The sequence below is a fragment of the Sus scrofa genome, chromosome 8 (assembly GCF_054392235.1).
Source record: "Sus scrofa isolate SSC_HxYL_T2T_F1_AM1 chromosome 8, Sscrofa_HxYL_maternal_Yorkshire_Landrace_v2.0, whole genome shotgun sequence".
In the NCBI taxonomy this organism is placed as follows: Eukaryota; Metazoa; Chordata; class Mammalia; order Artiodactyla; family Suidae; genus Sus; species Sus scrofa.
Window position 1 is genome coordinate 77,947,112 of NC_139390.1, and position 25,135 is coordinate 77,972,246.

The 25,135-nt window shown below is 45.6% G+C and overlaps 1 protein-coding gene and 1 long non-coding RNA gene across 15 annotated transcripts in view; one reads left to right on the forward strand and one right to left on the reverse strand.

Annotated features, from left to right (window-relative positions):
* The window catches only part of LOC106504694 (uncharacterized), a 40,523-nt gene extending 24,967 nt beyond the window's left edge, over positions 1-15,556 (forward strand). Inside the window, exons 4-13 of one of the 13 annotated variants that reach the window (XR_014812740.1) lie at positions 1,076-1,206; positions 1,630-1,777; positions 6,612-6,832; positions 7,074-7,264; positions 7,942-8,149; positions 9,927-10,213; positions 11,762-11,915; positions 11,986-12,207; positions 12,326-12,494; positions 14,857-15,556. This is a non-coding gene — a long non-coding RNA (uncharacterized LOC106504694). Of the gene's footprint in view, positions 1-1,075; positions 1,207-1,629; positions 1,778-6,611; positions 6,946-7,073; positions 7,265-7,941; positions 8,150-9,030; positions 10,214-11,761; positions 11,916-11,985; positions 12,208-12,325; positions 12,495-14,856 lie in introns of all 13 variants that reach the window. The other 12 variants (XR_014812739.1, XR_014812741.1, XR_014812742.1 and 9 more) reach the window with 12 other exon arrangements.
* Positions 1-25,135, reverse strand: part of PPEF2 (protein phosphatase with EF-hand domain 2) — a 45,220-nt gene that overhangs the window by 7,489 nt on the left and 12,596 nt on the right. Inside the window, exons 3-13 of one of the 2 annotated variants that reach the window (XM_084972521.1) lie at positions 21,415-21,542; positions 20,901-20,958; positions 19,318-19,490; positions 17,353-17,470; positions 16,004-16,050; positions 14,852-15,018; positions 14,360-14,396; positions 14,121-14,270; positions 6,698-7,084; positions 4,202-4,387; positions 2,970-3,112 (exon numbers count right to left, since the gene is read on the reverse strand). In XM_084972521.1, the coding sequence (XP_084828647.1) occupies positions 2,970-3,112; positions 4,202-4,387; positions 6,698-7,084; positions 14,121-14,270; positions 14,360-14,396; positions 14,852-15,018; positions 16,004-16,050; positions 17,353-17,470; positions 19,318-19,490; positions 20,901-20,958; positions 21,415-21,542 (1,594 nt within the window). Of the gene's footprint in view, positions 1-2,969; positions 3,113-4,201; positions 4,388-6,697; positions 7,085-14,120; positions 14,271-14,359; positions 14,397-14,851; positions 15,019-16,003; positions 16,051-17,352; positions 17,471-19,317; positions 19,494-20,900; positions 20,959-21,414; positions 21,543-25,135 lie in introns of both variants that reach the window. The other variant, XM_021101456.2, reaches the window with a different exon arrangement.

Sequence of the window (25,135 nt, forward strand, 5' to 3'; positions counted from 1 at the left end):
TCTTCTTTCTCCCCAATGCTCCCTGCTTTGCTGGGTTGTGCACAGGTAAGATGGGTCTGGGGAAAGCTGCTGCCCTTCCTAGTGCAGTACAGTGGTTACAGCAGAAGTTCTAGAGAAACACCTCCTTTGCGATAAAGTTATCTCATTACACGTACGTCATTTTCTCCCTCTGCAACATAGGGACAAAATGGTACCTAGCTCATAGGATTATTGTGAAGATGAAGTAAATTCACATAGAGCACTTGGAAGAAACCTGGCACCTAGAAAGCCCTTCACAAGTGAGATCTGTTATAATCATATGCTCTCCTTGTAATTTATTATGTTAAACAGTTACAAGGCAGGATTTATGAATACCAAAACAACCCTCATTTAGTTTCCTTCTTCTTACTGGGTCAACAAATAATGCTGGGTGCAGTACTCAGCCCCAAAGAAATGTTCAATAAATATCTGTAGTTGGATGAACAAGAATATAAAAAGAGACAAAAGGTAAGTGTATTCTTTGTCCTGTGTCCTTGAGGAAGCAGCCATTCTATAAATGATGACCAGATAACCTATCTTTTCAAGTGCTAAAAGTTAAAAAAAAAAAAAAACAAAAAACAGAGTTCTTGTCATGGCTCAGCAGAAATGAACCCGACTAGTCTTCATGAGGATGCAGGTTTGATCCCTGGTCTCACTCAGTGGGTGAAGGATCCAGCATTGCTGTGAGCTGCAGTGTGGGTCACAGATGCGGCTTGGATCTGGCATGGCTGTGGCTGTGGTATAGGCTGCAGCTGTAGCTCCGATTCAACCCCTGGCCTGGGAACTTCCCTTAAAAAAAAAGTTGTAATCGTGATGAAATTCTTCCTTGAAGTTTAAAGTACTTAGCATGATAGACCCCCCAGAAAAGTGTGAGCTACCTAAAGCTCACCCCAAATTTCATAGATATGTGAGTGTATGTACTTTTTCTAGAGAGTTCATTGCTTTTTATCAGAGGCTGTAGGAAGTATACGACTCCTCAGAAGTTTAAGAACCACTGGTTTGGCAAAGCATTTAAACTATTCTAGTAAACTGTGTTCATGGATGGTTTATCCCGCAGGGCTGGAGTATAGCAACGTCCTTGAAAACTGCCTAGTTGCACAGGGCTCTCTGCCCCGACATCAAGCGGCACATATTGCACATATTGAGCTTCGCGTGGATCATCTGGTTAATTCTCCAACACCCACTGAGGTAGGTTCCACTGTTAGGCCCATTGCTGTGTCACTAGCCCAAGGCCACAGAGCTAATAAGGGGTGGGGCCAGGAATCACTCTCGACAGGTAGACTCCAGGCTGGCGAAAGTATTATCAGGAATCGATTTAAACCAAAAGTAAATGGATTCTGAATGAGGGTTCCTCTAGGAAAAACATGGTCTTGAGTTTATGGACACTGAGGCATCAATGATGGTTGGTCAAAGACACTTCCCCCACTTCCTTCTTAGTTCTCCGTTATGGTCCGGAAAGCTGAAGTTGTTGGACAAGTGACTTCTGGGTAAATCAGGGCATGTTATATTTGCTTTAATGCAATCAATGAATATATCAACAAGCTGAGTGCTCTGTAAATACGGCATTAAATACGTTAGTTATACGATTCCCCACAATGATTTCTTTTGTAGTGACGACACCTAAATCTCACATGGAGTCATGGCATTCTACGTGCCTGGGAGATTCTAGATGCCTCTGGAGATTCTAGTTTGGGAAGGCTGGCATGAGGCTCTGATAGCTGATTTTTTAATAAAGCTCCAGAGACGATTCTGCTGCATAGTAGGTTTGATTATCATCTGATGAGTTTCGATTTTCATGTAATACTTCTTTTTGAGTGATGCTGGCCTTGACTGTGTCATCACTTGAGTGTCTAATAACTCTTGAGTCTTCAATAATTCTAGAGCGATTTAAAATAATGCACTTTTATAGCACGCACACAAGGCAGATGCTCAGTATCACTGGGTTCTTTTCCCACTAGATCTATGCTTTGTTTTGATTTATCATTTAGTTTGTCTGATAATTAAAGAAGCTTTGTTCAGCAGCACTACAACAGTATCCTTTAGCAGCTTATATACATACACTGGGGCCATCTTCTCTGTGGGAGGCAGTATCGTAGAGTTATTAAGTATGTGGGTTCTGACATAAGACTGCCTGGGTCAAGGCTTAACTTTCACCCCTTATTAGCTGTGTAACCAATGGCCAGCTGATTTGACCTCTGTTCCATAATTATCTCAACTAGAAATCTGAAATTTGCAACACTGTGTATATTTCATCAGTTCATTGAGAAACAATATATGAATTCTTTATAACAACTCTTAGGGTGAGGTCCCTCGTAGCTCAGTGCATTAAGGATCCTGGTGCTGTCATTTCTGTGGCTCTGGTTACAGCTATGGTGCGTGTTTGATCTCTGGCCCAGAAACTTGCAAATGCCAAGGGTGTGGCCAAAAAAGCCAGCACTTAGGGTACAGAGAACTCAAATGAGGTGAGAGCTCTGAATCGTCTCAACAGAAGCCATTGAAGGGATATGATATGCTTCCTTCCCAGGTAGAGAGGAGCATTGTCACCAAGTGTGTGCACTGAAATCCATGTGCCAAACCCTCCCAGAGAGTGAGAGAAGCTTTGTCTGTGATTGATGGGGTATGACAAACACTTTCAGATGAGAGAAAATAGCAGAGTGACCCTGGAAAGGTTTAGTGGTCTGATACATGGACTTCACCCAAGGCATCCCACTGAGAATGATTCCTGCAAGAGACACATTGGTCACTTCCATTCATGGGTAGGTAGGGATTTCAGAGAGTGTGGAAGAGAAAGAAGAACCCGTTATGAGGTCTAGCCTAGATGCTACGGCGGATATGGTTAAATTTTGGATTCTGACTTAGAATTTGGATAAATGTAATGACATTTGGGCTTCAAAGATTCCACGAACACTAGGATTCTGGTTTTGCGAAAATCATTCAATGAAAAGTCTTGCCTTTGCCTCATGGTGAGTGTGTGGGTGGCCTTGTTAGCTTGAAACTGCACGATGTGAGGGGTCAAGGCCGGCCCCAGTTTGACATAGGCGCCTCTGTTACTGCCGACTGCGTAGTAGTTGGAGGCAGAAAAGATGGTTAACACCTAAATCAAAACAGAAGAGAGACAGGCACTCAGGTGCACTCTTCACAGTCCTATAGGGCTCAACCTGCTTTCAGGGCTGCTCCTCCTTAACCTTGTCTATTATTATTATTATTTAAGTCATTAATGCTAATAGGACAGGAGTTGTGACTCAAGTAGTAAAAATTTGAATTCTGATAGGACACCCACATATTTTCTTCACATTAATTTTTTTTTTAATTTGTATTATGTGTTCTTCACATTTTTATCCCAAGGAGACATAGCAGAGGTATGGAAAACATTGCATTTGGTTCAACTCAGAGGCAAGCGAAGTCTGATAAGCTGGGCTGGCCATTCCAGCCAGCAGGCAGACCAATTCTTAAAGCTGGTGTGAAGCCTCAGAGCAGAGCTTCCTACAGAGTGTTGGGCCTTCTGAGATGCTCTGTGAAAAAAGTGCCTCCCTTGTCAATACAATGGGAGAAGCTAGCTACTGTACCTCTTCTTGGAGCTTTACAAAGAATGTAGGAAAGAAAGGGTTCTCAGAAGTGCTGCAGTGAAGAAGCTTAGACAACTATTTAACATTCCCATCAAACTTTTCTTATCTTAGTTGATCTCTAGCCCTTTTTCCCAGCATGTAAAGCTGTAATTCTCCTGCAGAGTTAGGATTCTTGGAAGTACGCTCATCCGAGGTGCATTAGGCTAAGTGGACATCCTAAGATTTGAAGATGCCCAAAGATTTAGATGGGATGCTAATGACGCTACTGAGAAGACAAGCAATCCCGAATCCCTGCCTGGGGCACAGAACAGAGATCCTGTTACCTTGTCATAGACTTTGAGACTTGGGATGGTGAACAAGGTGGCTGGGAAAAGATGGGGCTGTTATTTCCATTCATGAAATGGGACCTTATCTGTTCTTACTTTCCTCTCTGCGAAAGTAGTTGCCTAAATCAAATTTTAAACAGTTTTTGAGTCCGAAATTCAAGGATAAATGACATAAAGGACCCAGTCGCTTGGAGTAAATGGATAACAACTATAAGACACAGCTGAATGTGAGGCGCCGAGAGTGTCAGTTCATCCACACCCAGGAGGGCGAGAGCCCAAAGGTCCACCCACCTTGCGGCCGTGGCAGAATTCGTAGCCTTCGGGTTTGCACTCGTGTGAGCGGATCAGGAATTGCAGGTTGTATTTCTGTAGCAACCATTCTGTCACATTAGGTCCAAAATAACAGCCGCCTCCTCGAACGGTGTTGGCCCTGCAGCCCTCCTGAGGCATGGGGTCGCTCCACAGTATATCCACCACCTGGAGAGATGAGACATGGGCTCTTTTCTTTTTGGGGGGCGGTGGGGGGAGGTCCTTTTCTAAAAACTAGTCAGGGAGTCAGAACCACTCCTAGGGAAAGAGGAGGAGGAGGAGAGAGATGATGAAGAGGAAACTATCTGAATAAAAATAAGTGAGTAAATTTCCATCCAGTCAATATTTGGCATACATTTCTATTCTGGACCACTGAGGTTCCAGAACTTTTTTTGTAATGGCCACACCCACAGCATATAGTAGTTCCAAAGCCGGGGACTGAATCTGAGCTATAGCTGCAACCTATGCCACAGCTATGGCCACACCAGTGGGTTAAAGCCCACTGCACTGGCTGGCGATAAAACCCATGCCACTGCAGCAACCAAGCTGCTGCAGTCAGATTCTTAACCCACTGCAACACAGTGGGAACTCGCCAGAATTTTTTATTGCCTACAACGTGAGTGTGTCTGTGTGCACACTGCTTGACAAGTATGTATCCACTGTCTTGATAATAAATCATATATGAAACCTAACACCTGAAACAGACAAAAAGGGAACAGCTCTGGTAGAAGCTTGGACCACAGCCAGAACTCCTCAGGCAGCACCTGTGCTCCAGGCTCCTGGACTTTTGTCCCAAAGACAAGGCAGATGTCCTGGGACTGGCAAGACAGCCTCTACTCAGCATTCACACGGCCCAGATGTGGTCCTGGGAAAGTGTGTTTGGGCTCTTCCTGAAGTAACTGCCCCAAAGTTTAAAGAATTTGCAAAAGAGCCAAGCAATTTTTCTAGCAATGCAGATTCTACTCTACTTTGACTACTCAGGAAAACACTGATAGTCTTATTCAACTTATGAAGTAACTGGATGTATTGCGGTTGTTGACACCTGATACTTGTCTTTTAAGAAAAACTCCATTTGATTAACATCAGCGCATTGTTATTAAGTCTTATTTTGCACAAGGAGACCTACATTTTAAAGTTTCACTTCTAAGTTGATGGTGAAGTCTGGATTGTGACTCCGGGAGTATGTAGTCCAAACTCACTATTTCTCTCTCTGTTTCTAGCCTCTGCAATTCCTCCGCTTTCTCACCACATTCCATCCAAACAATGAGCAAGTTCTGCTAATTTTAGCTCAAGCAATTCTGAAATCTCTCCTTTTAAAAAAATTTTTATGTACAATGTTTCATTTATTTTTTATTTTTTAACAAATTGGGAGTATAGTTGGCTTACAAAGTTGTGTTAGTTTTGGATGCACAGCAAAGTAAATATCCATTCCTTTTCAGTTTTTTTCTGGTATAGGTTATTACACAGTATTGAGTAGATTTCCCTTGTGCCATATGGTAACTTCTCCTTTTCTTCACTGAGTCAAGCCTAAGAAGTTGCTATTTTGGTAGATCAAAAATGGTTGACCAAAAGCAAGCTCATGTGGTTCCATTAACACCATGTGAGATCACCTGTGTCATCTCCCACCTGGATTACAACAGTCACCCTGCCACAATCTCGCCCCAGTGAAATGGTCCCTCATTTGGCTGTCAGAGTCAGCTGCTTTGGCAAGAACTGTGTGTGCCTACTCAAAATCCATCTCTGTCCTTGCTAACAGAACTCTCACTGAGGGTGTTTGGCATGGTAATGCGCCTGTCTAAATACTGTGTTTCCCAGACTCCCTTGCAGCTATGGGTGGCCATGTGATGCAGTTCATGGCTCAGGGGTAATAAACCAGAGTAGAATCCATGAGGACACGGATTTGATCCCTGGCCTTTCTCAGTGGGTTAAGGATCTGGCATTGGCGTGAGCTTTGGGTGGGTTGCAGATGCTATTCGGATCCCGCATTGCTGTGGCTGTGGTGTATCCCTGGAGCTGTAGCTCCGATTCAGTCCCTAGCCTGGGAACCTCCATATGTCTTGGGTGCAGCCTTGAAAAGACCAAAAAAAAAAAAAAAAAAAAGAAAGAAACATATATTATGCATATGTCTATATATGTCAGAAATTTGTACGTGTGTCAGAAATAGGACATATGTGCCATATATAAACTGTGGCTTACTTTCCTACCCCAAAGATGCTAGGGCACTAAACCAAGTTTACTTAGGCAATAAAACCCCTATCTACATCTTCCTTTCTTTTATAAAACTCTAAAGTATATGAGTCATGAGGCAAATACTAATAGCCTTCTGGGGTGTTCTAACCTCAGGGAGAAAAAGAAAAGGGCAGGGAAAAAACCCCACTCTGAATTTACACAGGAGGAGGAGACTGGTTCCTGTTTTTGAAACCCTTGGTCCGTCCGGATGCCTCCAAATCGCAGGGAGCAGCACCTGGCCACACGCACCTGCCTCCACTCCTCCTGAGTGGGCTCGGGCCACTCGTCAGCATCCAAATCCGCTTCTGACGCCGAGGGTGATGACTCCTCCTTCTCCTTGATCACTGGGAAGCCCGCTTGCTGCCGGCACCTCTCCAGCTCCAGGTCCACCGAGCGCCGCACCCGCCGGGAGAGCTCCTTGGGGTCCAGAGGGAGGCTACAGGGGACGCTGGATGAGCGCCCGGTTCTGTGGGCTTTGTGGGCGCTGGGATGCAGGGGTGAGGAGGGGAAAGAGTGGCTTTGGGGGAGGAACCACGGGGAGGGTCTCCCGGCAGAGCTTGTCTGGGTGGCTTTCCCCTTTTTCTCCGCCTGCTTCTTATTCTCCTTTCTTGTTTTGTATCTCAAGGTGGAAACAATCTAAAAATGTCCAGAAGAGATACAGATGCTGAATGAAGCCATGGGTCCTTTTTGAGCAGCTCTCTGGGGTTAAGTCAATGCCCCCCACACTGGGCTCCGCCCGTGACAGGGTCAGCACGGAACTGCCAGTCAGCGTTTAGGAGCTTTTATAGCAACTGGATGCTGCTGCCATTCACACACGTGAGCATTGGGCTTATATTTTTTGTTTGTATTTCATTTTTCTAGTAATTCACATTTATTGTATTTTACAAAAATTTTAATCCGGAACAAATCAGAAATTGATGAAACCTGGTCCTCCACCACAGATCGCTGGAGAAGGGCTAATACAGGTCATTGTTTCTGGGAACCTAGCGATTTCTAGACAAGAATGGGAAAGGGCACCTTCCTCCGGAAGGCGGGGGCCCTTGCTCCCTTTCCTGCTGTTCCACAGATGCTCAAACAGAGAAGAAAGGGAGCCTAGCAGTGAGCGGTGTTGGAATGAAATAAACCTGATGCCTGCTGTGGGCGAGGCAGCCCTTGTTGGCCGTTTAGAGAAGTGCCCTCGTGCCTGCGGAGGAAGGATGGGACGGGGAAGGGAGCCTTTTCAGCCTGGACCTAATCAGAAAGATACTCTTCTTGCCAAAGGGACTGTGTGGTCCCCCTGCCTCAGATTCACCATGTGTGGTACTGGGACCAAGCCAGCAACACCAAGGACACAAGCAAGAAGAATTCTAATCATAGAGGGGGGTCAAGCCACAGAGCACAGCCAAAGGAGAGAGCAACCATTCCCGGTGTGCCCGAGGGCCACCAGGGGCACTGAGGGGGGCACCGTCCACAAAGATACCAACATAAAGTTCTGGTTCATACACGGAACTCAGTGCAGTGATCAATGAGCCAGAACTTTCTGCAAATAGATCTAAGGACAAAATAGATCTAAAGATGGAGTTCCTGTCGTGGCTCAGTGATTAACAAATCTGACTAGGAATCATGATGCTCAGAGTGGCTCAGCTATACTGGACTGATGTCTGAAGAGGGGTCCAGATGGAAGGGAATAGAACAGAGATTATTCTCTAACACTGGACAAGCGCTAATTACTTCCTAGGCAGTCCCAGGCCTGGACGTAGAGAGGCCAAAACTTGAACGTTATTGAGATTGCATTCTTGCAGGATTGGGAAGAGGGGTACCAAAGCAGCTTGTATGGGTCAGAGCATCCCCGATGTACAGAAGGAACTGCAAAAGGTGGAAGGGGTTTTAGGGATGCTGAGGTCTCAGCTTGTTGAAATTGCCTTTAAAGTTTATAATGGCTGAGATGAGGTTCAGGAAAAAAGGGAACAACAGAGGAAGAAAGAAAAGGCACAGTGTGGAATTCAACTCCTGCTACTGGCCTTCCTCAAACATGATTTAATATGCTCCTGTCATCACCTTAGAACAATCCAATCGTACAGGTCTAGAAACCAGGCACAGATGAGTATCGGTTGGTACACAACTTTAAGAGCGATTAAATTTTAGGAGATATTCATCCAGTAGCTTCCAACTCCTACACCCGGCTCACTGCTTGTCTGCAGATTTTTGTTAGTTGGCTGTCTTAGAGCTAAAGGAGTTCCTTGTTTTGTACATCCTTGAGTTCTGAATCCCAGCAGTGGTTTGTTTTCAAATAGTAAGATCTAGATTCAAAAGTTAAACCACAGTACTGCTGCATAGTAATTCCTCAGGGATTTAAAGGTCTCCACCCTCAACCCCCACCCCACCCACCACACACAATATTTAGAGAAATCCTGGCAAAAGATTTGAGGGACCCTCAACTAAGCAAGGGAGCCTTGATCCAGTATGTGGGTGATATTCTGATTGCTTGTAAGACAAAGGATATCTCAGATCGGAATATGGTTTTGACTTTGACTTTTTGGTGGAATGAGGCTATAACGTGTCCAAGAAAAAGCACAATTTTCTGCCCTCTGTTGAATATTTAGGTTTGTTTTTTTGTTTGTTTGTTTTGTTTTTTTTTTTTTTTGGCTTTTTAGGGCCGCACCTGCAGCATATGGATGTTCCCAGGCAAAGGATCGACTCAGAGCTCCAGCTGCTGGCCTACACCACAGCCACAGCAATGCAGGGTCTGAGCTGTGTCTGTGCCCCACACCGAAGCTTACAGCAATACTGGATCCCTGACCCACTGAGCAAGGCCAGGGATTGAATCCTCATGGATACTAGTCGGGTTCACTTTCTGCTGTGCCACAACGGAAATTCCACATATTTGGCTTTTGAACTCTCACAAGTACAGAGACTTGCTCCCTGACAGAGGAAGCTCTCATCAGGGTTGCCATTCCCACACCCACAACCAAGAGACAACTGCAGTGGCTCCTGGGAAAGGCTGGGTTCTGCAGCTTTTGGGTCCCCAGCTTCAGATTCTTTGCAAAACCCCTTTAGGAAGCTTTTAAAGGAGGAGACGGTGACTCTCTGGACTGGACTAGGGAGTGCCATAGGGCATTCTAGGTTGTCAAAGAAAAACTGCTAGCTTTAGGTCCTTAGGTCTTCCAGAGATCAGGAAGCCGGGCTGACTTATTTGTTCATGAGAGAGACAAGGAATCAGCCTTGGAGTCCTGATGGAGAACCCAGGCAGCGTAAGGAGACCTGCTGCATATCTCAGCAGTTACAGTTACTAAGGGCCAGTTGGTCTTTGGATCACAGCAACTATTTGTGAGCTTATACAAGAAGCAGAGGCGTTTGCCCTAGGACACCCGATCACGGTGCATCCCCTCACTGTGTACCCCCCCGCCCCCCCCAGAACAGAAGGGGGATATTGGTTAACATCAGGAAGCTTAGGAAAATATCAGGCTGTATTACTGGGGAATCCCCATGTTCCTCAAAGCAGCCTCTACCTTGAATCCTGCCACTGAAGCGCCTAAGCATGACTGTATTCAGAGAGCTGAATGGGTCATTTCTAGCTGTCCTGTTCAGCTGGACAGACTGGCCACTGGAGGACCCAGACCTTGCAGTGCTGACGGATGGAAGCAGCTTTAGAATGGACCAGGAACAGTGCAAAGCTGGGTATGCGGTGGTGGCTCATTGAAAGACACTGGAAGTGGAAGCCCTTCTCCCGGGTGCCTCGGCACAAAAGGTGGAACTTCTGGCTCCCGACAACAGCCCCCCATCTAGGTAAGGATAAGAGAGCAACTATTTTCACTGATTCCAAATATGCTTTCTTGGTGGTCCATGACCATGGGGCCATTTGGAGAAAGAGACTGTTAACTGCAGGGAAGAAGGAAACAATTGCCCAAAGAAATTTTGCCTTTTTTTTTTCTTTTTGGAACTGTACCTGCGGCATATGGAAGTTTCCTGTAGGGGTCAAATTGGAGCTACAGTTCCCCAGCCTACACCGCAACCACAGCAACACCAGCTCCAAGCCTCATCTGTTCGATCCCTGGCCCACAGCTCATGGCAACACTGGATCCTTAACCCACTGAGCAAGGCCAAGGATCAAATCCACATCCTCATGGTTACTAGTCAGATTCGTAACCCACTAAGCCACAATGGGAACTCCCTGCCAAAGAAATTTTAACCGTATTAGAAGCTGTCATGGAGCCAAAAGAATTCATGTCCACTCTCCAGGATATCAGAAATCAGACTGACTGCTTGAGGGACTAATCTAGCAGATCAAGCAGCAAAGTTAGTAGCCAGGACTAAAATATCTAAGATTCCCCAGTATTGGCCTTGATCCCTGATGTGGATCTAACAAGAGCTATCCAAAGTATTTTCCTGAAGACGATGTAGCCAGTGAATGGGGATCGGATATGAGTCCCGGCCATTCTCAGGATGCTGACCCTAGGAAGGGTGGATTTATAACAGAAATGGCAAGATCCTTGTATCTGAATGCCTTAGGGAAGATGTAACACACTATATAAACCGGAGTACCCACCGTGTGGGAGATGTCACCCTCCAGCCGATTGAGAAATTCATTATAGGAGTTGCCATTGTGGCTCAGCAGGTTAAGAATTCGACATAGTTTGTGAGCATGTGGGTTCGATCCCTGGCCTCACTTAGTGGGTCAAGGATCCGGCATTGCCACAAGCTGCAGTATTGGTAGCAGATGCGGCTGGGACCTAGTGTTGCCGTGGCTGTGGCATAGGCCAGCAGCTGCAGCAATGATTTGACCCCTGGCCCAGGAACTTCCATGTGCCTCCAGGGCAGCCATGAAAAAAAAAAAAAATTCATTATAGGACCAGACATGCAAAGGACAATACAAAAGGTGATATAGAGGTGCATGTTATGTGCTAAAAATAATCCTTAAGCTGGGCCACTGCTGTTAATCCAAGGAGCTCAGACTCCAAATGCTGGACTGAGAGAAGATTGATGACTTCACTGTGATGCTAAGAGCCACGGGAACCTTAGGTATTTATTAGTATTTGTGGATACTTTTACTGGTTGGGCAGAGGCATTCCTCTGCTGGCCTGCAAAAACTTGAGGTTCTTAAAGCTCTACTAAAAGAAATTATTCCTATATTTGGGTTTCCTATGTCCATTCCAAGTGACAAGGGAGGGGATGTTATAGCAATAATAACTCAAGCATCTGGAACCTTAAACCTTCCTTGGACACTACATGCTTCTTGGTGGATCTGAGCTACTGGCAAAATTGAAAAGATGGATCACACTCCTTAAAAGGCTATAACTCAAATTTGTCAGGAAATTAATTTAACCTGTGTTAAAGCTCCCCCAGTTGCCCTGCTTTGAGTGAAGATTGCCAGCCCTGAGGCAAGCTCCAGTTGAACCCCAAAGACAGTTGTATGAGAGACCCTTCCTGCATCCCAGAAATGGTTTAAGATCTGGAGGGAACACACATTAAGGAACTTAAATACCGTCAGGTATGTAGAATCATTGGGAGCTACTCTAACTGCTCTAAGTTTGCTTCTAGCCCGTAAATGTTTCCTACAGGTGTTTGCTTGGGCCACTTCTGTCCTGGAGACTAGGTCCTGCTGAAATCTCGGAACAATAAACTTCTAGAAGAGGAGCTCCATCCTTGCTGAACTGAACCTTATGAGGTGCTCTGTATGCCCCTTCCCTGGCGAAGCTGAAGGGAACTAAGCCATGGACCCATCACACTGAAATTAAGCTGGTCCCACAGAGATCAGTGAAGCCACCATGCCCTGTGTACAGGTATGTATGACATTCTGATCAACAGGATGAGAGGAGAAGACATGTATGCAACCTCTCCCGTGTGTCTTTAAAGAACAAGAGTCTTCTTCTTCCCTTCCTTCTTCTGTCTATTGCTTAGAACACAGATGTGGTAACAAGCCTTCTTGGGCTCTGCAAATGAGGGCATGGGAGTGACACCCTAAAGATGGCAGAGGAACAAGACAGAAGGAGCCTTGGTCCTTGGACAATCTAATACAACAAAGCGGCCGTACCAGCCAGGATGTGTGTGTTCCCCACTTCAAACACAGGTCTGTTTGACTCTAAAGCCACGTTCTTTCATTTGTCACTCATATAACATAGACTTTTATATCAATTAGAGTTGCCCAAAGTAGACTGGCTTATGGATAAGAAGTTCTTTGTCCTTGGATGTCACAGGATGTCAATGTCAAGCATGTCACAGCAGGGAGTCCTGTGTGAATGGGCAGTTAGAGGAGAAAGGCTAAAAGGTACCATTCAAATGTGAGGGTCTATGATTAAAAGAAAATAGGGACTTCCTGTCATGGCTCAGCGGTTAGCGAACCCAACTAGCATCCGTGAGGATGCGAGTTCAATCCCTGGCCTTGCTCAGTGGGTTGAGGATCTGGCATTGCTGTGAGCTGTAGTGTAGGTCACAAATGGGACTCGGATCCTGCCTTGCTGTGGCTCTGGCGTAGGCTGGCGGCTGCAGTTCCGATTGGAACCCTAGCCTGGGAACCTCCCTATGCCGTGGGTGTGGACCTAAAGGACAAAAAGACAAAAAAAAAAAAAAAAAAAAATAGAATTTTTGCTTTCTAGTTTTCCACTTCTGAAATGAAATAAAAAATAGAGACCTGTTCATATTGGGGTATAATGTGTTCTGCCTTTCTCCCCCTCCCTGTGCTGGTTATGGTAAAATTCCTTTAGGGCAAGCACCACCACTGGTTATTTTTGCATCTCTGCTAGCACATTCCTTGCATATAGTAAGCACTTAAAACATAGTTGTTAGGAGTTTCCTAGTGGATCAGTGGGTTAAGGATGCAGCATTGTAACTGCAGTAGCTCCAGTCACTGCTGTGATGTGGGTTTGATCCCTGGCATGGGAACTTCCACATGCTGCAGGCCTGGCCAAACCCAACCTCCCCTCAAAAAAAAAAAAAAAAAAAAAAAAAAAAAAAAAAAAAAAAAACCACCACCAACATAGTTGTTGAGTTTTTGGGTTTTTTTTTTTCTTTTTTTTTTTTTTGCTATTTTAGGGCCACACCCACGGCATATGGAGGTTCCCAGGCTAGGGGTCAAATTGGAGTTACAGCCTCTGGCCTACGCCACAGCCACAGCCATGGAGGATCTGAACCTTGTCTGCGACCTACACCACAGCTCATGGTGATGCTGGATCCTAAACCCACTGAGTGAGGCCAGGAATGGAACCCGAATCCTTATGGATCCTAGTTGGGTTCGTTAACTGCTGAGTCATGAAAGGAACTCCCATAGTTGTTGAGTTTAACTGCAACTGATCATCATCTGTGTATTTGCCTGTAACACCCACCCTGCATGAAGTAGGCACTCAGTACACATTCGAGTTTAACTGACAATGAGCTGAATTATTTAAGAAACGGAAGCATAGTAGGTGGCAGTGATCGAGGGGTAGCAGTTGGAAGTACTTAGATCAGGGACAGCAAACAGATGGCACTGGTTGCCTCTCCCCACTGTCATGCCCATGGCAAATATTAATTCATCACAGCACACTTACTCCAGCTGTGGACTCCCAGTCCTCCTCCTGTCAACGATTTAATGGCTTCTCTTAACAGCCCGTATTGGTGAACTGGAGTCAGCATGGAGTCAAGATGCCATTTGTCTTATGTTGGCAGTGACATGGGGCATTATGGTGAAATCCGCGCTACTTCAGCACTCAATCAGTACCTTATGTCTGTCTAGTTTAGCCAAGAGCTCCAAGTCAGTCATGTCTGACACGCCACCGTGAAGAATCAGGACTTTCTCATCAACCAGAGTGGCCAGCGGAAGCCAACAGAACACATCTTGCAGTATTTTTAGTATTTTCTTGCCATGTGTCTGAAAATGATATCAATATGATATTGTTTCAAAGAATTCACTGAGCTTCTCTGAACTAAGAGAAACTTTTGCTTTTAAAGGCAGCATACCTTATATTTTTGCATCACTTCCTTGGTGAAACCATAGCTAGAATGAGAAGCAGAAACATATTAAATTTAGTGACATTAGTTAGAGCATGATTGCATTTTTATAAAAATGCAGATTCTATATGCATCTACTTAAATATATGGCAAAGAAACAAACAATTGCTGAAATGTTTACAATTATAGCATTATCTATGGGTAGAGAAATTATGAGATATTTTAATTTTCTTTTGTTTATCTGTATTTTCTACTTTTTCTCTAGTGAACCCTTGTTTATGTGATTTAAGTATATGGATATATGAAAACAAATTTAATGGCTTTATTAGAATAGTAGGATAATGTATACCTTTTAAAAAAATCTTTTAAAATGGTATATATTGTGTACCCCAATATATAAAATTGGGAGACTTCTAGTAACAACGCAGCAGCTCTGGCAAAGTAACTGTTTACACCTGCAACAAGTAAAGCTCAAACCATCAAGCATGTTTTGGTTTGTACCGTAGGTTCACCATATAGTCCTCATGGTTTCCTCGGTTGAGATGGAACTCTTTGGGGTAAACCAACATGAAGGCAAAAAGAACCATCAGGACCTCGACTGAATCCTTGCCTCGATCCACAAAGTCGCCGTTGAACACATAGGCCCGCTCTGGTGACGGGAGGCCATTCTTCCCGAGAAGGAGGCAAGTCCAAGAAGAGGCAGTGGAAGGAACGGAAGAAGAAGTGAGGTCAGGCCAGTGTGCATCTGACAGTCACCCCAGCCCTAAAAGCCAACTCTGTGCTGTCTGCTCTCCTCCCAACATGAAATGTCAATAAAAGATGGAAATATTTTCTACTAATCTCATATCTCTTTTCTAGCCAGGCTGAGCTTAGGACACACTCGTGAAAATAAACACTTTATTCCCAAGCCACAGTGTCGACATGGGGCGTGTGCATAGGGCACTACACTTGCAGTTTCAAGTCCTGTGAGCAGTTCCGGCCCCTCTGTGTTTAACTAGCAATAGTAACAATAGCTGCCATAGATGTCTCAGGATTAAACAATATATTAGCAAATGCTTTGAGAAGTGCAGGATATATGTATAAAAAGTAATATTGCATTAATCAAATATTTATATACCTCGATCTATGCTCTGTATTTGATAACTAAAAATAGATATGAAAATAGCTTTTGGTTGCTTTAATAATAAACAATTCCCTCTGTTTAGTGATTTTCTTTTTTCCAAATAATGATTCTTTCCCTTTATTAACCCTTGATTTTGTATTTTTTAAACAGTTTACAAAAAATACACTAAATTATGACTTTGTGTTGTGGCTCAGAGAACCAGACTAGCATCTATGAGGATGTAGGTTTGATCTCTGGTCTCATTCAGTGAGTTAAGGATCTGGTGTGGCTGTGGTGTAGGCCAGTGGCTGCCACTGCAATTTGACCTCCAGCCTGGGGACTTCCACATGCCACAAGTGTGTCCCTAAAAAGCAAAACAAAAAAAACCCTAAAATGTAATCCAGTGATGACTTTACATATTTGCTACATATTATTTACAAATACTATTTTCTAATAGTTTAAAACCCAAGTCATACTTAAGCATTTTTAAAATACTGTATTTGAATTTTAAGCCTCAGAGCAAGATAGGAACTTAATTTGAGCATTCATACCTTATGAAATATAAATATTAAGTCGTCCAATTGGCCATGTAAATCTCCTAAGAAAGATAGAAAAAATATCAGTTTTGATTGGAGAAAAAATATCAGTTTTGATTGGTCTTCACCATTTTTCTAATTTCTTCTGTAAAAAAGGAAAACACCTAATGTGAACCTAAAACTAATGCAATATTACATCAGTTATATTTCAATTTAAATAAAAGGGAAAATACCCAGGAAAACCTGACAAGAAACTTAGTTATCCGCCTTTCCATATGTAGGACAGGGATAATTATTAACCTCCCTTGATGCAGGGATAGTTCATACTAAAAGCAGAAAGCACAATGTTTCTTCTGCATGATCATCACAAACATTAAATGACTTATTTTCAGTGAAGCCAAGACAGGACAGAGCAGTGCAGGTTTCCAAACCCGGATGAGAACTGGAGAGGCTGTTGCTGCAACTCAAGTAGGATCACTTAGAAGTCAGTGTTAACAAGATTTTTCAAGAAGTTGGAAATTTGGATTTTAATATGAAATCCTCCAAGTTCAAATGTTGGAAACTTTAGAAATGTAAGAACGGGAGTTCCTGTGATGGCTCAGCAGGTTAAGAACCAACTAGTATCCAAGAAGATGCAGGTTCAATCCCTGGCTTCGCTCAGCGGGTTAAGGATCCTGCCTTGCCACGAGCTGCGGTGTTGGCTGGCAGCTGCAGCTCCAATTTGACCCCTACCTTGGGAATTCCCACATGCTGCAGGTGCTGCCCTAAAAAAAAAAAAAAAAAGTAACAACATGTTGAGGCAAACAAGATAGTGCAGGTTGCATGTAGCCCTGGAAGTGCCAGTTTACAATCTCTGGTGTATTGGTCTCCCCTAAGTTCAAGTGTGGGGCAGCAGTCTATGATATTAAAACATCGCTGAAAACATAAGGAGATGGAGAAGACTATCGTTAACAGGATTTCTCTCTGCAGAAGAATAAATGTAGAAAGGAACAATTCACTAGGCTTTTAGGCTTTTTTGAGTACAATAAATAAACTGTCATCTCTCAAGGGAAGGTCTGGTTCTTTGCAGGAATTTCGTTCTGAATGGAGAGCATGAGTTTGGGGTCAGATCTGAATCGCTTGGAAAAATATAGCCGAGGCTGAGCCCGCTCTGCCCACAGTTCTCCTCCTCGGTACCACCCCCGCTTTTAAGTGATGAGGAGAAAATATGTAAATGTAATTAGTATCAAGGTGTGCACCTGGCCTGCCTGCGTTGTGACCGTCACATGGCCACCAGGTGCCCTCCAGCCCTCCTCCCCCCCCACGCCCATCACAGGCAGACTTTTCTGTTTGTATCCAGCACATAATTTCTGAGGAGCTCATACCACACACTGTGATTTCCTCGCTGTAGCAGGTGGAGACACGGTTGATGTTTGGCAGTTGTACCAGATGCTTCCTGGCTTCATGTAGAAGATTCAAGACGTAGCGAGCGTGGAGCCTCTCCTAGCAGGAAGAGGAGGGAGCAGGCAAAACAGCAGAAATTCATGAGGGCAGATGGGCCTCACCTTACTGCTTCAGGACCCTGGGAAACTGCTCCTGGGAGCCTGTGCTCAGAACCTTTCTTTTTCACCCATCTTCTGCCTTTGTACTTTTCATTATGGCCCCAAATACTGAACCGATGTTCTCTTTCCTACCCACTCTATGTAATCGTTCCTTGCCTTTAGCTTGGGAGAAACACATGACTGTCTCAGCAACGTATGAATAAGTGCACATATGTCCATGGAATGAGTGATCCTATGATTACTGGAAAAATCATCCCAACTCCTACAATGAATTATCTTCATGTAAAAAGAGGAAAGGGAGTTCCCGTTGTGGCTCAGTGGTTAACAAACCTGACTAGTAGCCATGATGGCGCAGGCTTGATCCCTGGCCTCACTCAGTGGGTTAAGGACCTGGCATTGCCATGAACTGTGGTGTAGGTTGCTGATGCAGCTTGGATCCTGCATTGCTGTAGCTATGGTGTAGGCCAGCAACTACAGCTCCAATTTGACTCCTAGCCTGAGAACCTCCATATGCTGCAGGGGCAGCCCTAAAAAGACAATAATAATAATAATAATAAATATAAATATAAATATATATATATATGGAAGGATTGGAGTCTGGCATAAGAGCTAGAATCTGACCAGTTCTCACCACCTCTGCCTCTACCAGCAGGGTTTTAAGCCACTATCACTTTTTGCCTGGACTATTGCAATAGTCTCTTGACAGGTCTCTCTCCCTGCTTCAGCCCTTGTTTCCTATACTTTGTTCAGCAAATGGAATGATTATTTTAAAACGAAAACTGGGAGTCCCGTTGTGGCTCAGTGGTTAACAAATCCGACTAGGAACCACAAGGTTGTGGGTTTGATCCCTGGCCTTGCTCAGTGGGTTAAGGATCTGGCGTTGCCGTGAGCTGTGGTGTAGGTCACAGATGTGGCTTGGATCCTGCGTTGCTGTGGCTCTGGCATAGGTCAGTGGCTACATCTCTGATTAGACCCCTAGCCTGGGAACCTCCATATGCCGAGGGAACAGCTCTAGAAAAGGCAAAAAAAAAAAAAAAAAAAAAAGACCAAAAAACAAACAAACAAACAAACAAACAAAAAAACTGGGTTATATCATTCCTGTGCTCACCTCTTTCAGAAAAACAAAAGTCCACCCTACTCACCTCTGTGCCTCCATCTCCTAATCCTTGTCCCCTGGCTTCCTCCTCTCCAGGCACAGTGGACTTCCTGATGTCCCTGAGCAGTCCCGGCAGGGTGCTGCCTCAGCACTTGCTCCCTCTGCCTAGAACACTTTCCCCAGGCATCCTTGTGGCACAGAAGTCACCTTTTCAGTGGTGGTTCCCAGACTATTCTACAAAACTGCCACCTCTCTCACCTTGAACTTAGCTGATGCTTTGACACAGCTCGTATCACCTTCTCATATATTCCATAATTTATATCTTTGTTATTTTCTCTTTACTATCTGGCTCCCCACTAAAATTTCAGCCCCATGAAGGCAGAGATTTGCGTCTGTCTTGCTCACTGCTGTATCCCCAGTGCCTAGAACAGAGCTCACATACAGAAGTACTTAGCAATCGCCTGTGCGATGAGTGAACAAAGAGATGACGTGATGAGGAGGGAGGGCTTCAAGACCTAAAAACTGGCTCATCAACCCCAACATCCCACCCTAAATAAGGGCGAGTCAGATCTCTCTAGTGGATCCCTGATACAAACACCCTAAATCCAGGGTCATTCCTTCTGCCTTGGGTCTGCTCTCCTGGTAACAGGATATGGAACTGGTAGTGACCCAGGTCCCCTGGCTGAGCTTACTTGTTTCAGTCTGAAAGCTTCCACCAGGGCGGTTGCGTGCTCGGGAAGGAGCGGGAAGGAGAGGTGCGGCCCCGTGTAACTGCCCGGCACCTCCATGGACTCGTAGTCACCGCAGCTCTCCATCTCCGAGTCCTGGGGGCATTTCTCTTCAGTGAATATGCGGTTCAGGAAATCTGCTAGTCAGGACAGAAAGGGTGGCTGGCTTATGACCAGACCTACAGTCACAGGCGATGCTGAATTCATTCCCTGGACCATACGTGAAATGGGACCTGGCGCGTATGGCACCGGCTCCAACACAGGAGAGGACAAAGGAGAGGGCAAAGTGCGAGCTCCTGTTGTGGCTCAGCAGGTTCCAAACCTGACTTGTATCCATGAGGATGCAGGTTCCATCCCTGGCTTCAGTGGGTTAAGGATCTGGTGTTGCTGTGAGCTGTGGTGTAGGTCATAGACTTGGCTCAGATCCTGTGTTGCTGTGGCTGTGCAGTGGGCTGGCATCTACAGCTCCCATTTGACCCCTAGCCTGGGAACTTACATATGCTGCAGGTTCAGCCCTAAAAAGCAAAAAAAAAAAAAAAAAAAAGAAAAAGAAAAAAGAAAGAAAAGAAAAGAAAAAAGAAAAAGGGCAGAGTGATGACAAATGAGGATAGGAAGGAGAAAAATGCTGCTCTGTCATTTCCATTCCACTTTATTTTTGTCTTTTTAGGGCCACACCTGCAGCATATGGAGGTTCCCAGGCTAGGGGTCAAATCAGAGCTGGAGCTGCCGGCCTACACCATAGCCACAGCAACACTAGATCTGAGCGGCATCTGCGACCTACACCTCAACTCATGGCAACGCCAGATGCTTTGATCCAAACCATGTCTTCACAGATACTAGTCATATTTGTTTCCGCTGAGCCATGACAGGAACTCCCTCCACTTTTATTTTAAAAGATTGACTTAGAAAGTACAGAAGTTTAGGGGCCTAGGCTTATAAGCAGGAAGAAAGGGAAAACTATGGTAAAAAATTTTTTTTCACAGACATTCTGGTGTAGTTACTGCACGTGGCAGATGCCCTAGACTTGCTGGCAATTAATTTTCAAATGCCTGCCCCTGCATCTCTAGCTGAGGGCTTTTTTTCCTGGATCTGCAGAGAGCCCTGCTTGCAGGCCAGAAATGCATGAATCTCTCTCTTCCTACAGCCCCTCCCAGCAGCCTTCTACCAAAGATTCTCAGGCCTTGACAAACAGACTCCCGTTCCCTCTACCTTGGGGTAGACTGCGGCCGGCAGGGGGTGTGTTTTGCACTATTTCCTAGTCAAACTGCAGCTTTAGTCACCCACCCTTTATTGCCGGCCTCCCCTTTCCTGAATCCCTCCCCCACTCCCTCCCCCACCCCCAGTGTTTCCTATATTTACTAAAAAACCCTCTTTGCCCTCAAACCCTTGTCTCCAGGTGTGCTTCCAGCAGAACCAGATGTCAGCCTCCTCGTGCATCCCCTGGCTGTCACCGGATCCACATTTTCACTCCGGGTGCACCCCCCACTTTACCCCGACATCTTTGACCCTGAGATGGGACGGCGTGCCCTGTGGCAGTTCATACTCACTCTCGTCGTGACTGCTGGGGGTGAAGTGATCCAACAGGTAGCTGAAGAAATCATGGAGCTACGGAAGAATCCAAGGTCGTTGTAGAGACGCAAAGAGAACCCAGGAGGGGTCCAGAGCGGCCAAACCGCCCCGGCCGCCCGCCCTCCCCCCTTCCCCCTTTCCCCCCCCTTCCCCCCACCCACTCCCTTACCCCCTTCCCCCTTTCCTGTCCCTTCCCCCACCCTTCCCCCCTCCCTCCCCCCTTTCCCCCTTTCCCCCTTCCCCCCTTTCCCCCTTCCCCCTTTCCCGTCCCTTCCCCCCACCCTTCCCCCTTCCCCCCTCCCTTCCCCCCTTTCTCCCTTCCCCCTTCCCCCCTTTCCCCTTTCCCCCTTTCCCGTCCCTTCCCCCCACCCTTCCCCCTCCCCTTTCCACCACCCTTCCCCCTCCTTTCCGCCCTTCCCCTCTTTTCCCTCCTTCTTCCCCCCCTCCCAGGAGGCGTGGAGCTGGAGGTGGCCCCGCCCCATCCTTCCGCACCTTGACCTGGTCTTGCTGCCCAGCGTACTCTATAGACTGGAAGATGCTCCAGGTGCAGTGCCGCCTCATCTCCAGGCGTGCCATGTAGCGCCGGAACCACCTCTGGATCAGGGCCGCTGCCTTGAAGGCTGTGACACAGATGGAGAAGCAAGGCTGAGTGTTGGGTTCTGGGCCCGGAGGCGCGGTGGAGAGGGGAGGTGCCTCTCCCACTGTAGCGCGGGGACATGATTGTGGGGAAAGCGCTCCTTTCCCTTTCTGCATCCGCGCCCCACCCCTCCTCCATTCTTAGCTGTTAGTTATCCTAATATCACTGGAGGGTTATGAGAATTCATAATTTTTCTTTCTTCCAAATGTTTTATTTTGATTTAAAGGTTCATTTTAGCGATTTCATACCATAAGTTTTAATTAACTTATCCTAGCAAGTGGGCAGAATAATGTCAGTTCAACTTAAAACTTTTCTTTCGAAACTTCATCATTCTGGACACAAGTAATAAAACTACCTTCCATTAAGAAATCCTGGTACAGGACACAGTGGGAACAAACAATAAATTTTTCTCAGAGTTCCCATTCCTGGCTCAGCGGAAACGAATCTGACTAGCATCCTTGAGAATGGAGTTCGATCCCTGGCCTTGCTAAGGGGATTAAGGATCCAGCGTTGCCGTGAGCTGTGTGTAGATTGCAGGTGCAGCTTGGTTCTCCTGTTGCTGTGGCTGTGGTGCAGGTTGGCAGTTATAGCTCCTATTTGACCCACTAGCCTGGAACTTCTATATGCCGTGGGTGTGGCCCTAAAAAGACAAAAACCAAACAAAAACCCAGTAAATACCATTCATCTGATAGTTTAGCACACAGAATTGATAGCGTCAAAGAGGCAACAACTCTGTCGTCGCTCCTGCCAACTTTTAAAGTTGAAAATAATGGCTAAGTCAGTGAGCGCCCCCACCGGGCACCTCACAACTCATCAGAAAGCCAACAGGGAGGGGGCAGCGGGTGTCCCTACTTGCCTTCGTGGCTCAGCATCCCTCACCCTCACCCCCAACCCCCCAGCTTGCCTCCTTCATCGGAATCCCACTTTTTGATGAAAAGATTTATATGCGTGGAGGTAGAAAGGTTGGATTCTGAGAAGGAAATGTAAAGTGGAGAGGCCGAGCAAGGGACGCGGCACCTTGAAAGTAGGATGTTGCGGGTACCGCTCAGCCATCAATAAGAAGGAAATTTTGCCACGTACAGCAACACGGAGGGCATTGTACTAAGTGAAAGATGGCAGACAGAGACAAATATTGTGTGATACACTTATATGTGGAATCTAAAAACTACAACAAACTAGTGCATGTAACCAAAAAGAAGCAGACTCACAGACATAAAGGACAAATCAGTGGTTACCAGTGGGCAGGGGGAGGTGGCGAGAAGGGGGAGAGGCAGGATAGGGGAAGCGAATAAGAGGCACTATTAGGTCTAAAATAAGCTACAAGGACGTATTATACAACATGGGGAATATAGCTGACATTTTGCAATAACTGTAAATGGAAACAAACCTTTAAAATTGTGTTGAAAAAGAAACACGCTCAAATGCAAAAACAAAAACAAAACGGGTGGTAGGATGCAGGGGTCAGAGGGTGGGGAGCACATTTTGATACTGTAACTACAGACAGGATGTCAGGAGTGTGGCTCCAGGCCTAGAACTGCCCCTGTCAAGCTATGAGGCCTCAGGCAAGTCACCTTCCTAGACCTGTGTCCTCAGGAAAAAAAGATGAACTAGAGGATACCTGGGAAGAACACACACACACACAAATGACTTCGTACCATCATGTCATGCAGTGGTAAGTGCTGCTGTCCCCATGTTCTTATGTTCCTGTGGCTCACTGTCCCCATCACAATACATCTGTCATTGCACTGACTGTCCAATGCCAAGGGCAGCCTTGGGGCTTCTCCGTCTGCCAGGACCTGTGCTGGGTGACCGTGCAGCCCAGGAAGGCGTGAGTAGGTCTAATTCTTCCTCTGACATTAGAAGCTGCGGTCAAGCACTGCTGCCAGAGAAGGGAAGAGCTGTCCTCATGAGCAACTAGCTTCTCCTTAATAAGCCCCCAGGGCCTGAATGTGTGGCTGGTGGTGAATGGAGACTTTGTGGATTATTGTGGATTACAAGGAAAGCCTGCAGATTCACTCAGGTCAACCTTGTGAACAGCAGATTGATTTAACATGTTTAGCTTGCATTAGAGAGCTGATGGAATTCTCACTGATTTCTCTAAGAGGAGATAGAGTAGCGGAGCAGGAAAAGAGAATGTGAGAAGAGTTTAAGCAAAGCTGCATTTGATTTTCTGTGAGGAAAAAATGCCATAGTGTAAGTATGTTCTCAAGGCACTCACAAAATAATAAGTGAGGGGGATTGAATTCTGTAACTCCCTCTTCAGAGGATTGAGTGAAACGCCCAGAGGAGGTGCTACTTATCCAAAAAAAGACTCTGGGAACTCACAGGAAACACACAGACATCTGCACCTCACCCTAGACGAACATCTGGGAACCCAGGAATCTGCAGTCTTAACAAGCCCCACGCACGATTCTCCCTTGTGCTGAAGTGTAAGCAACGCTGAGAAATATCACTGCCATCCATGTCCATGAAAAGGTTTGCTAACACCCAGCCTCAAGCATTTTACAGCAAGTGCTGCCAACTAGATATACTTACATCTTCTTTACTGCTTCAGCGACTCAGGACAGGGAGAGCAGGCAATGCCACTATTTCTCCCTTTTTTCTCCCTTCCAGCCCTGTCTAGAGCCTGCGTTATCTCTACTTTTTTCTCTTTTTTTCTTTTTAGGGCTGCACCTGTGACATAGGCAAGTTCCCGGGCCAGGGGTTGAATCAGAGCTGCAGCTGCCAGCCACAGCCACAGCCACACTGGATCTGAGCCGAGACTGCGACCCACACCGAAGCTTGTGGCAACGCCAGATCCTTAACCCACTGAGTGAGGCCAGGGGTCGGACCTGTATCCTTATGGACACTAGTCGGGTACTTAACCCGCTGAGCCACAACGGGAGCTCCTGGGTTACCTTTAATTGAGATGGGTGCTGTGCAGTGTAAGATGGTTTAAGATTCTCTACCCCTTCCCCTTCCCAACAATGCAGTGTGATAGGCTTAGACTCCTCTTCCTCAGCTTTGTGCAGCCTAGATCCCAGGGTACACCTGGGATAAATACACCTGGCTATTAAAAGTCCATATTAAGGACAAGGCAACCACATGGGGAACAAAGTCCAAGGGGTACTGAGACACCAGATATGGGGCAAAGGGCTGTCCTGGAAGCAGAACCTCCTGCCCCAACTGCCCCAAGGATCACAGGCAAACCATCCAGCAAATTCCTTTGCAAATTTTTTGCAAATTCCTGACCCACAAAATTGTGAGCAGGATAAAATGGTTGTCTGAAGCCACTAAAGTTGTGGGATTGTTTGTTATGCAGCACTAGATAATTGGAATGGGAATTATATAAATGTCTTATGAAATTATAAAATGAATTTAAATTAGAATGTAAACAAATCAATCTCTAAAAATCAAAAGCAAAAGTTCAACAAGTGGATCTAACCTTGTATAAGTTGGTGGCATAACCACACAGAAAGGAGTTCTTTCAAATGATTTGAAAATTCAGTAATTTGTATATCCCTAGAGGCTATACCCAAAGGACAAAAAGAACTACAAAGAAACCTTAAGGGGTTTACAGTAATCATATTGTTATAA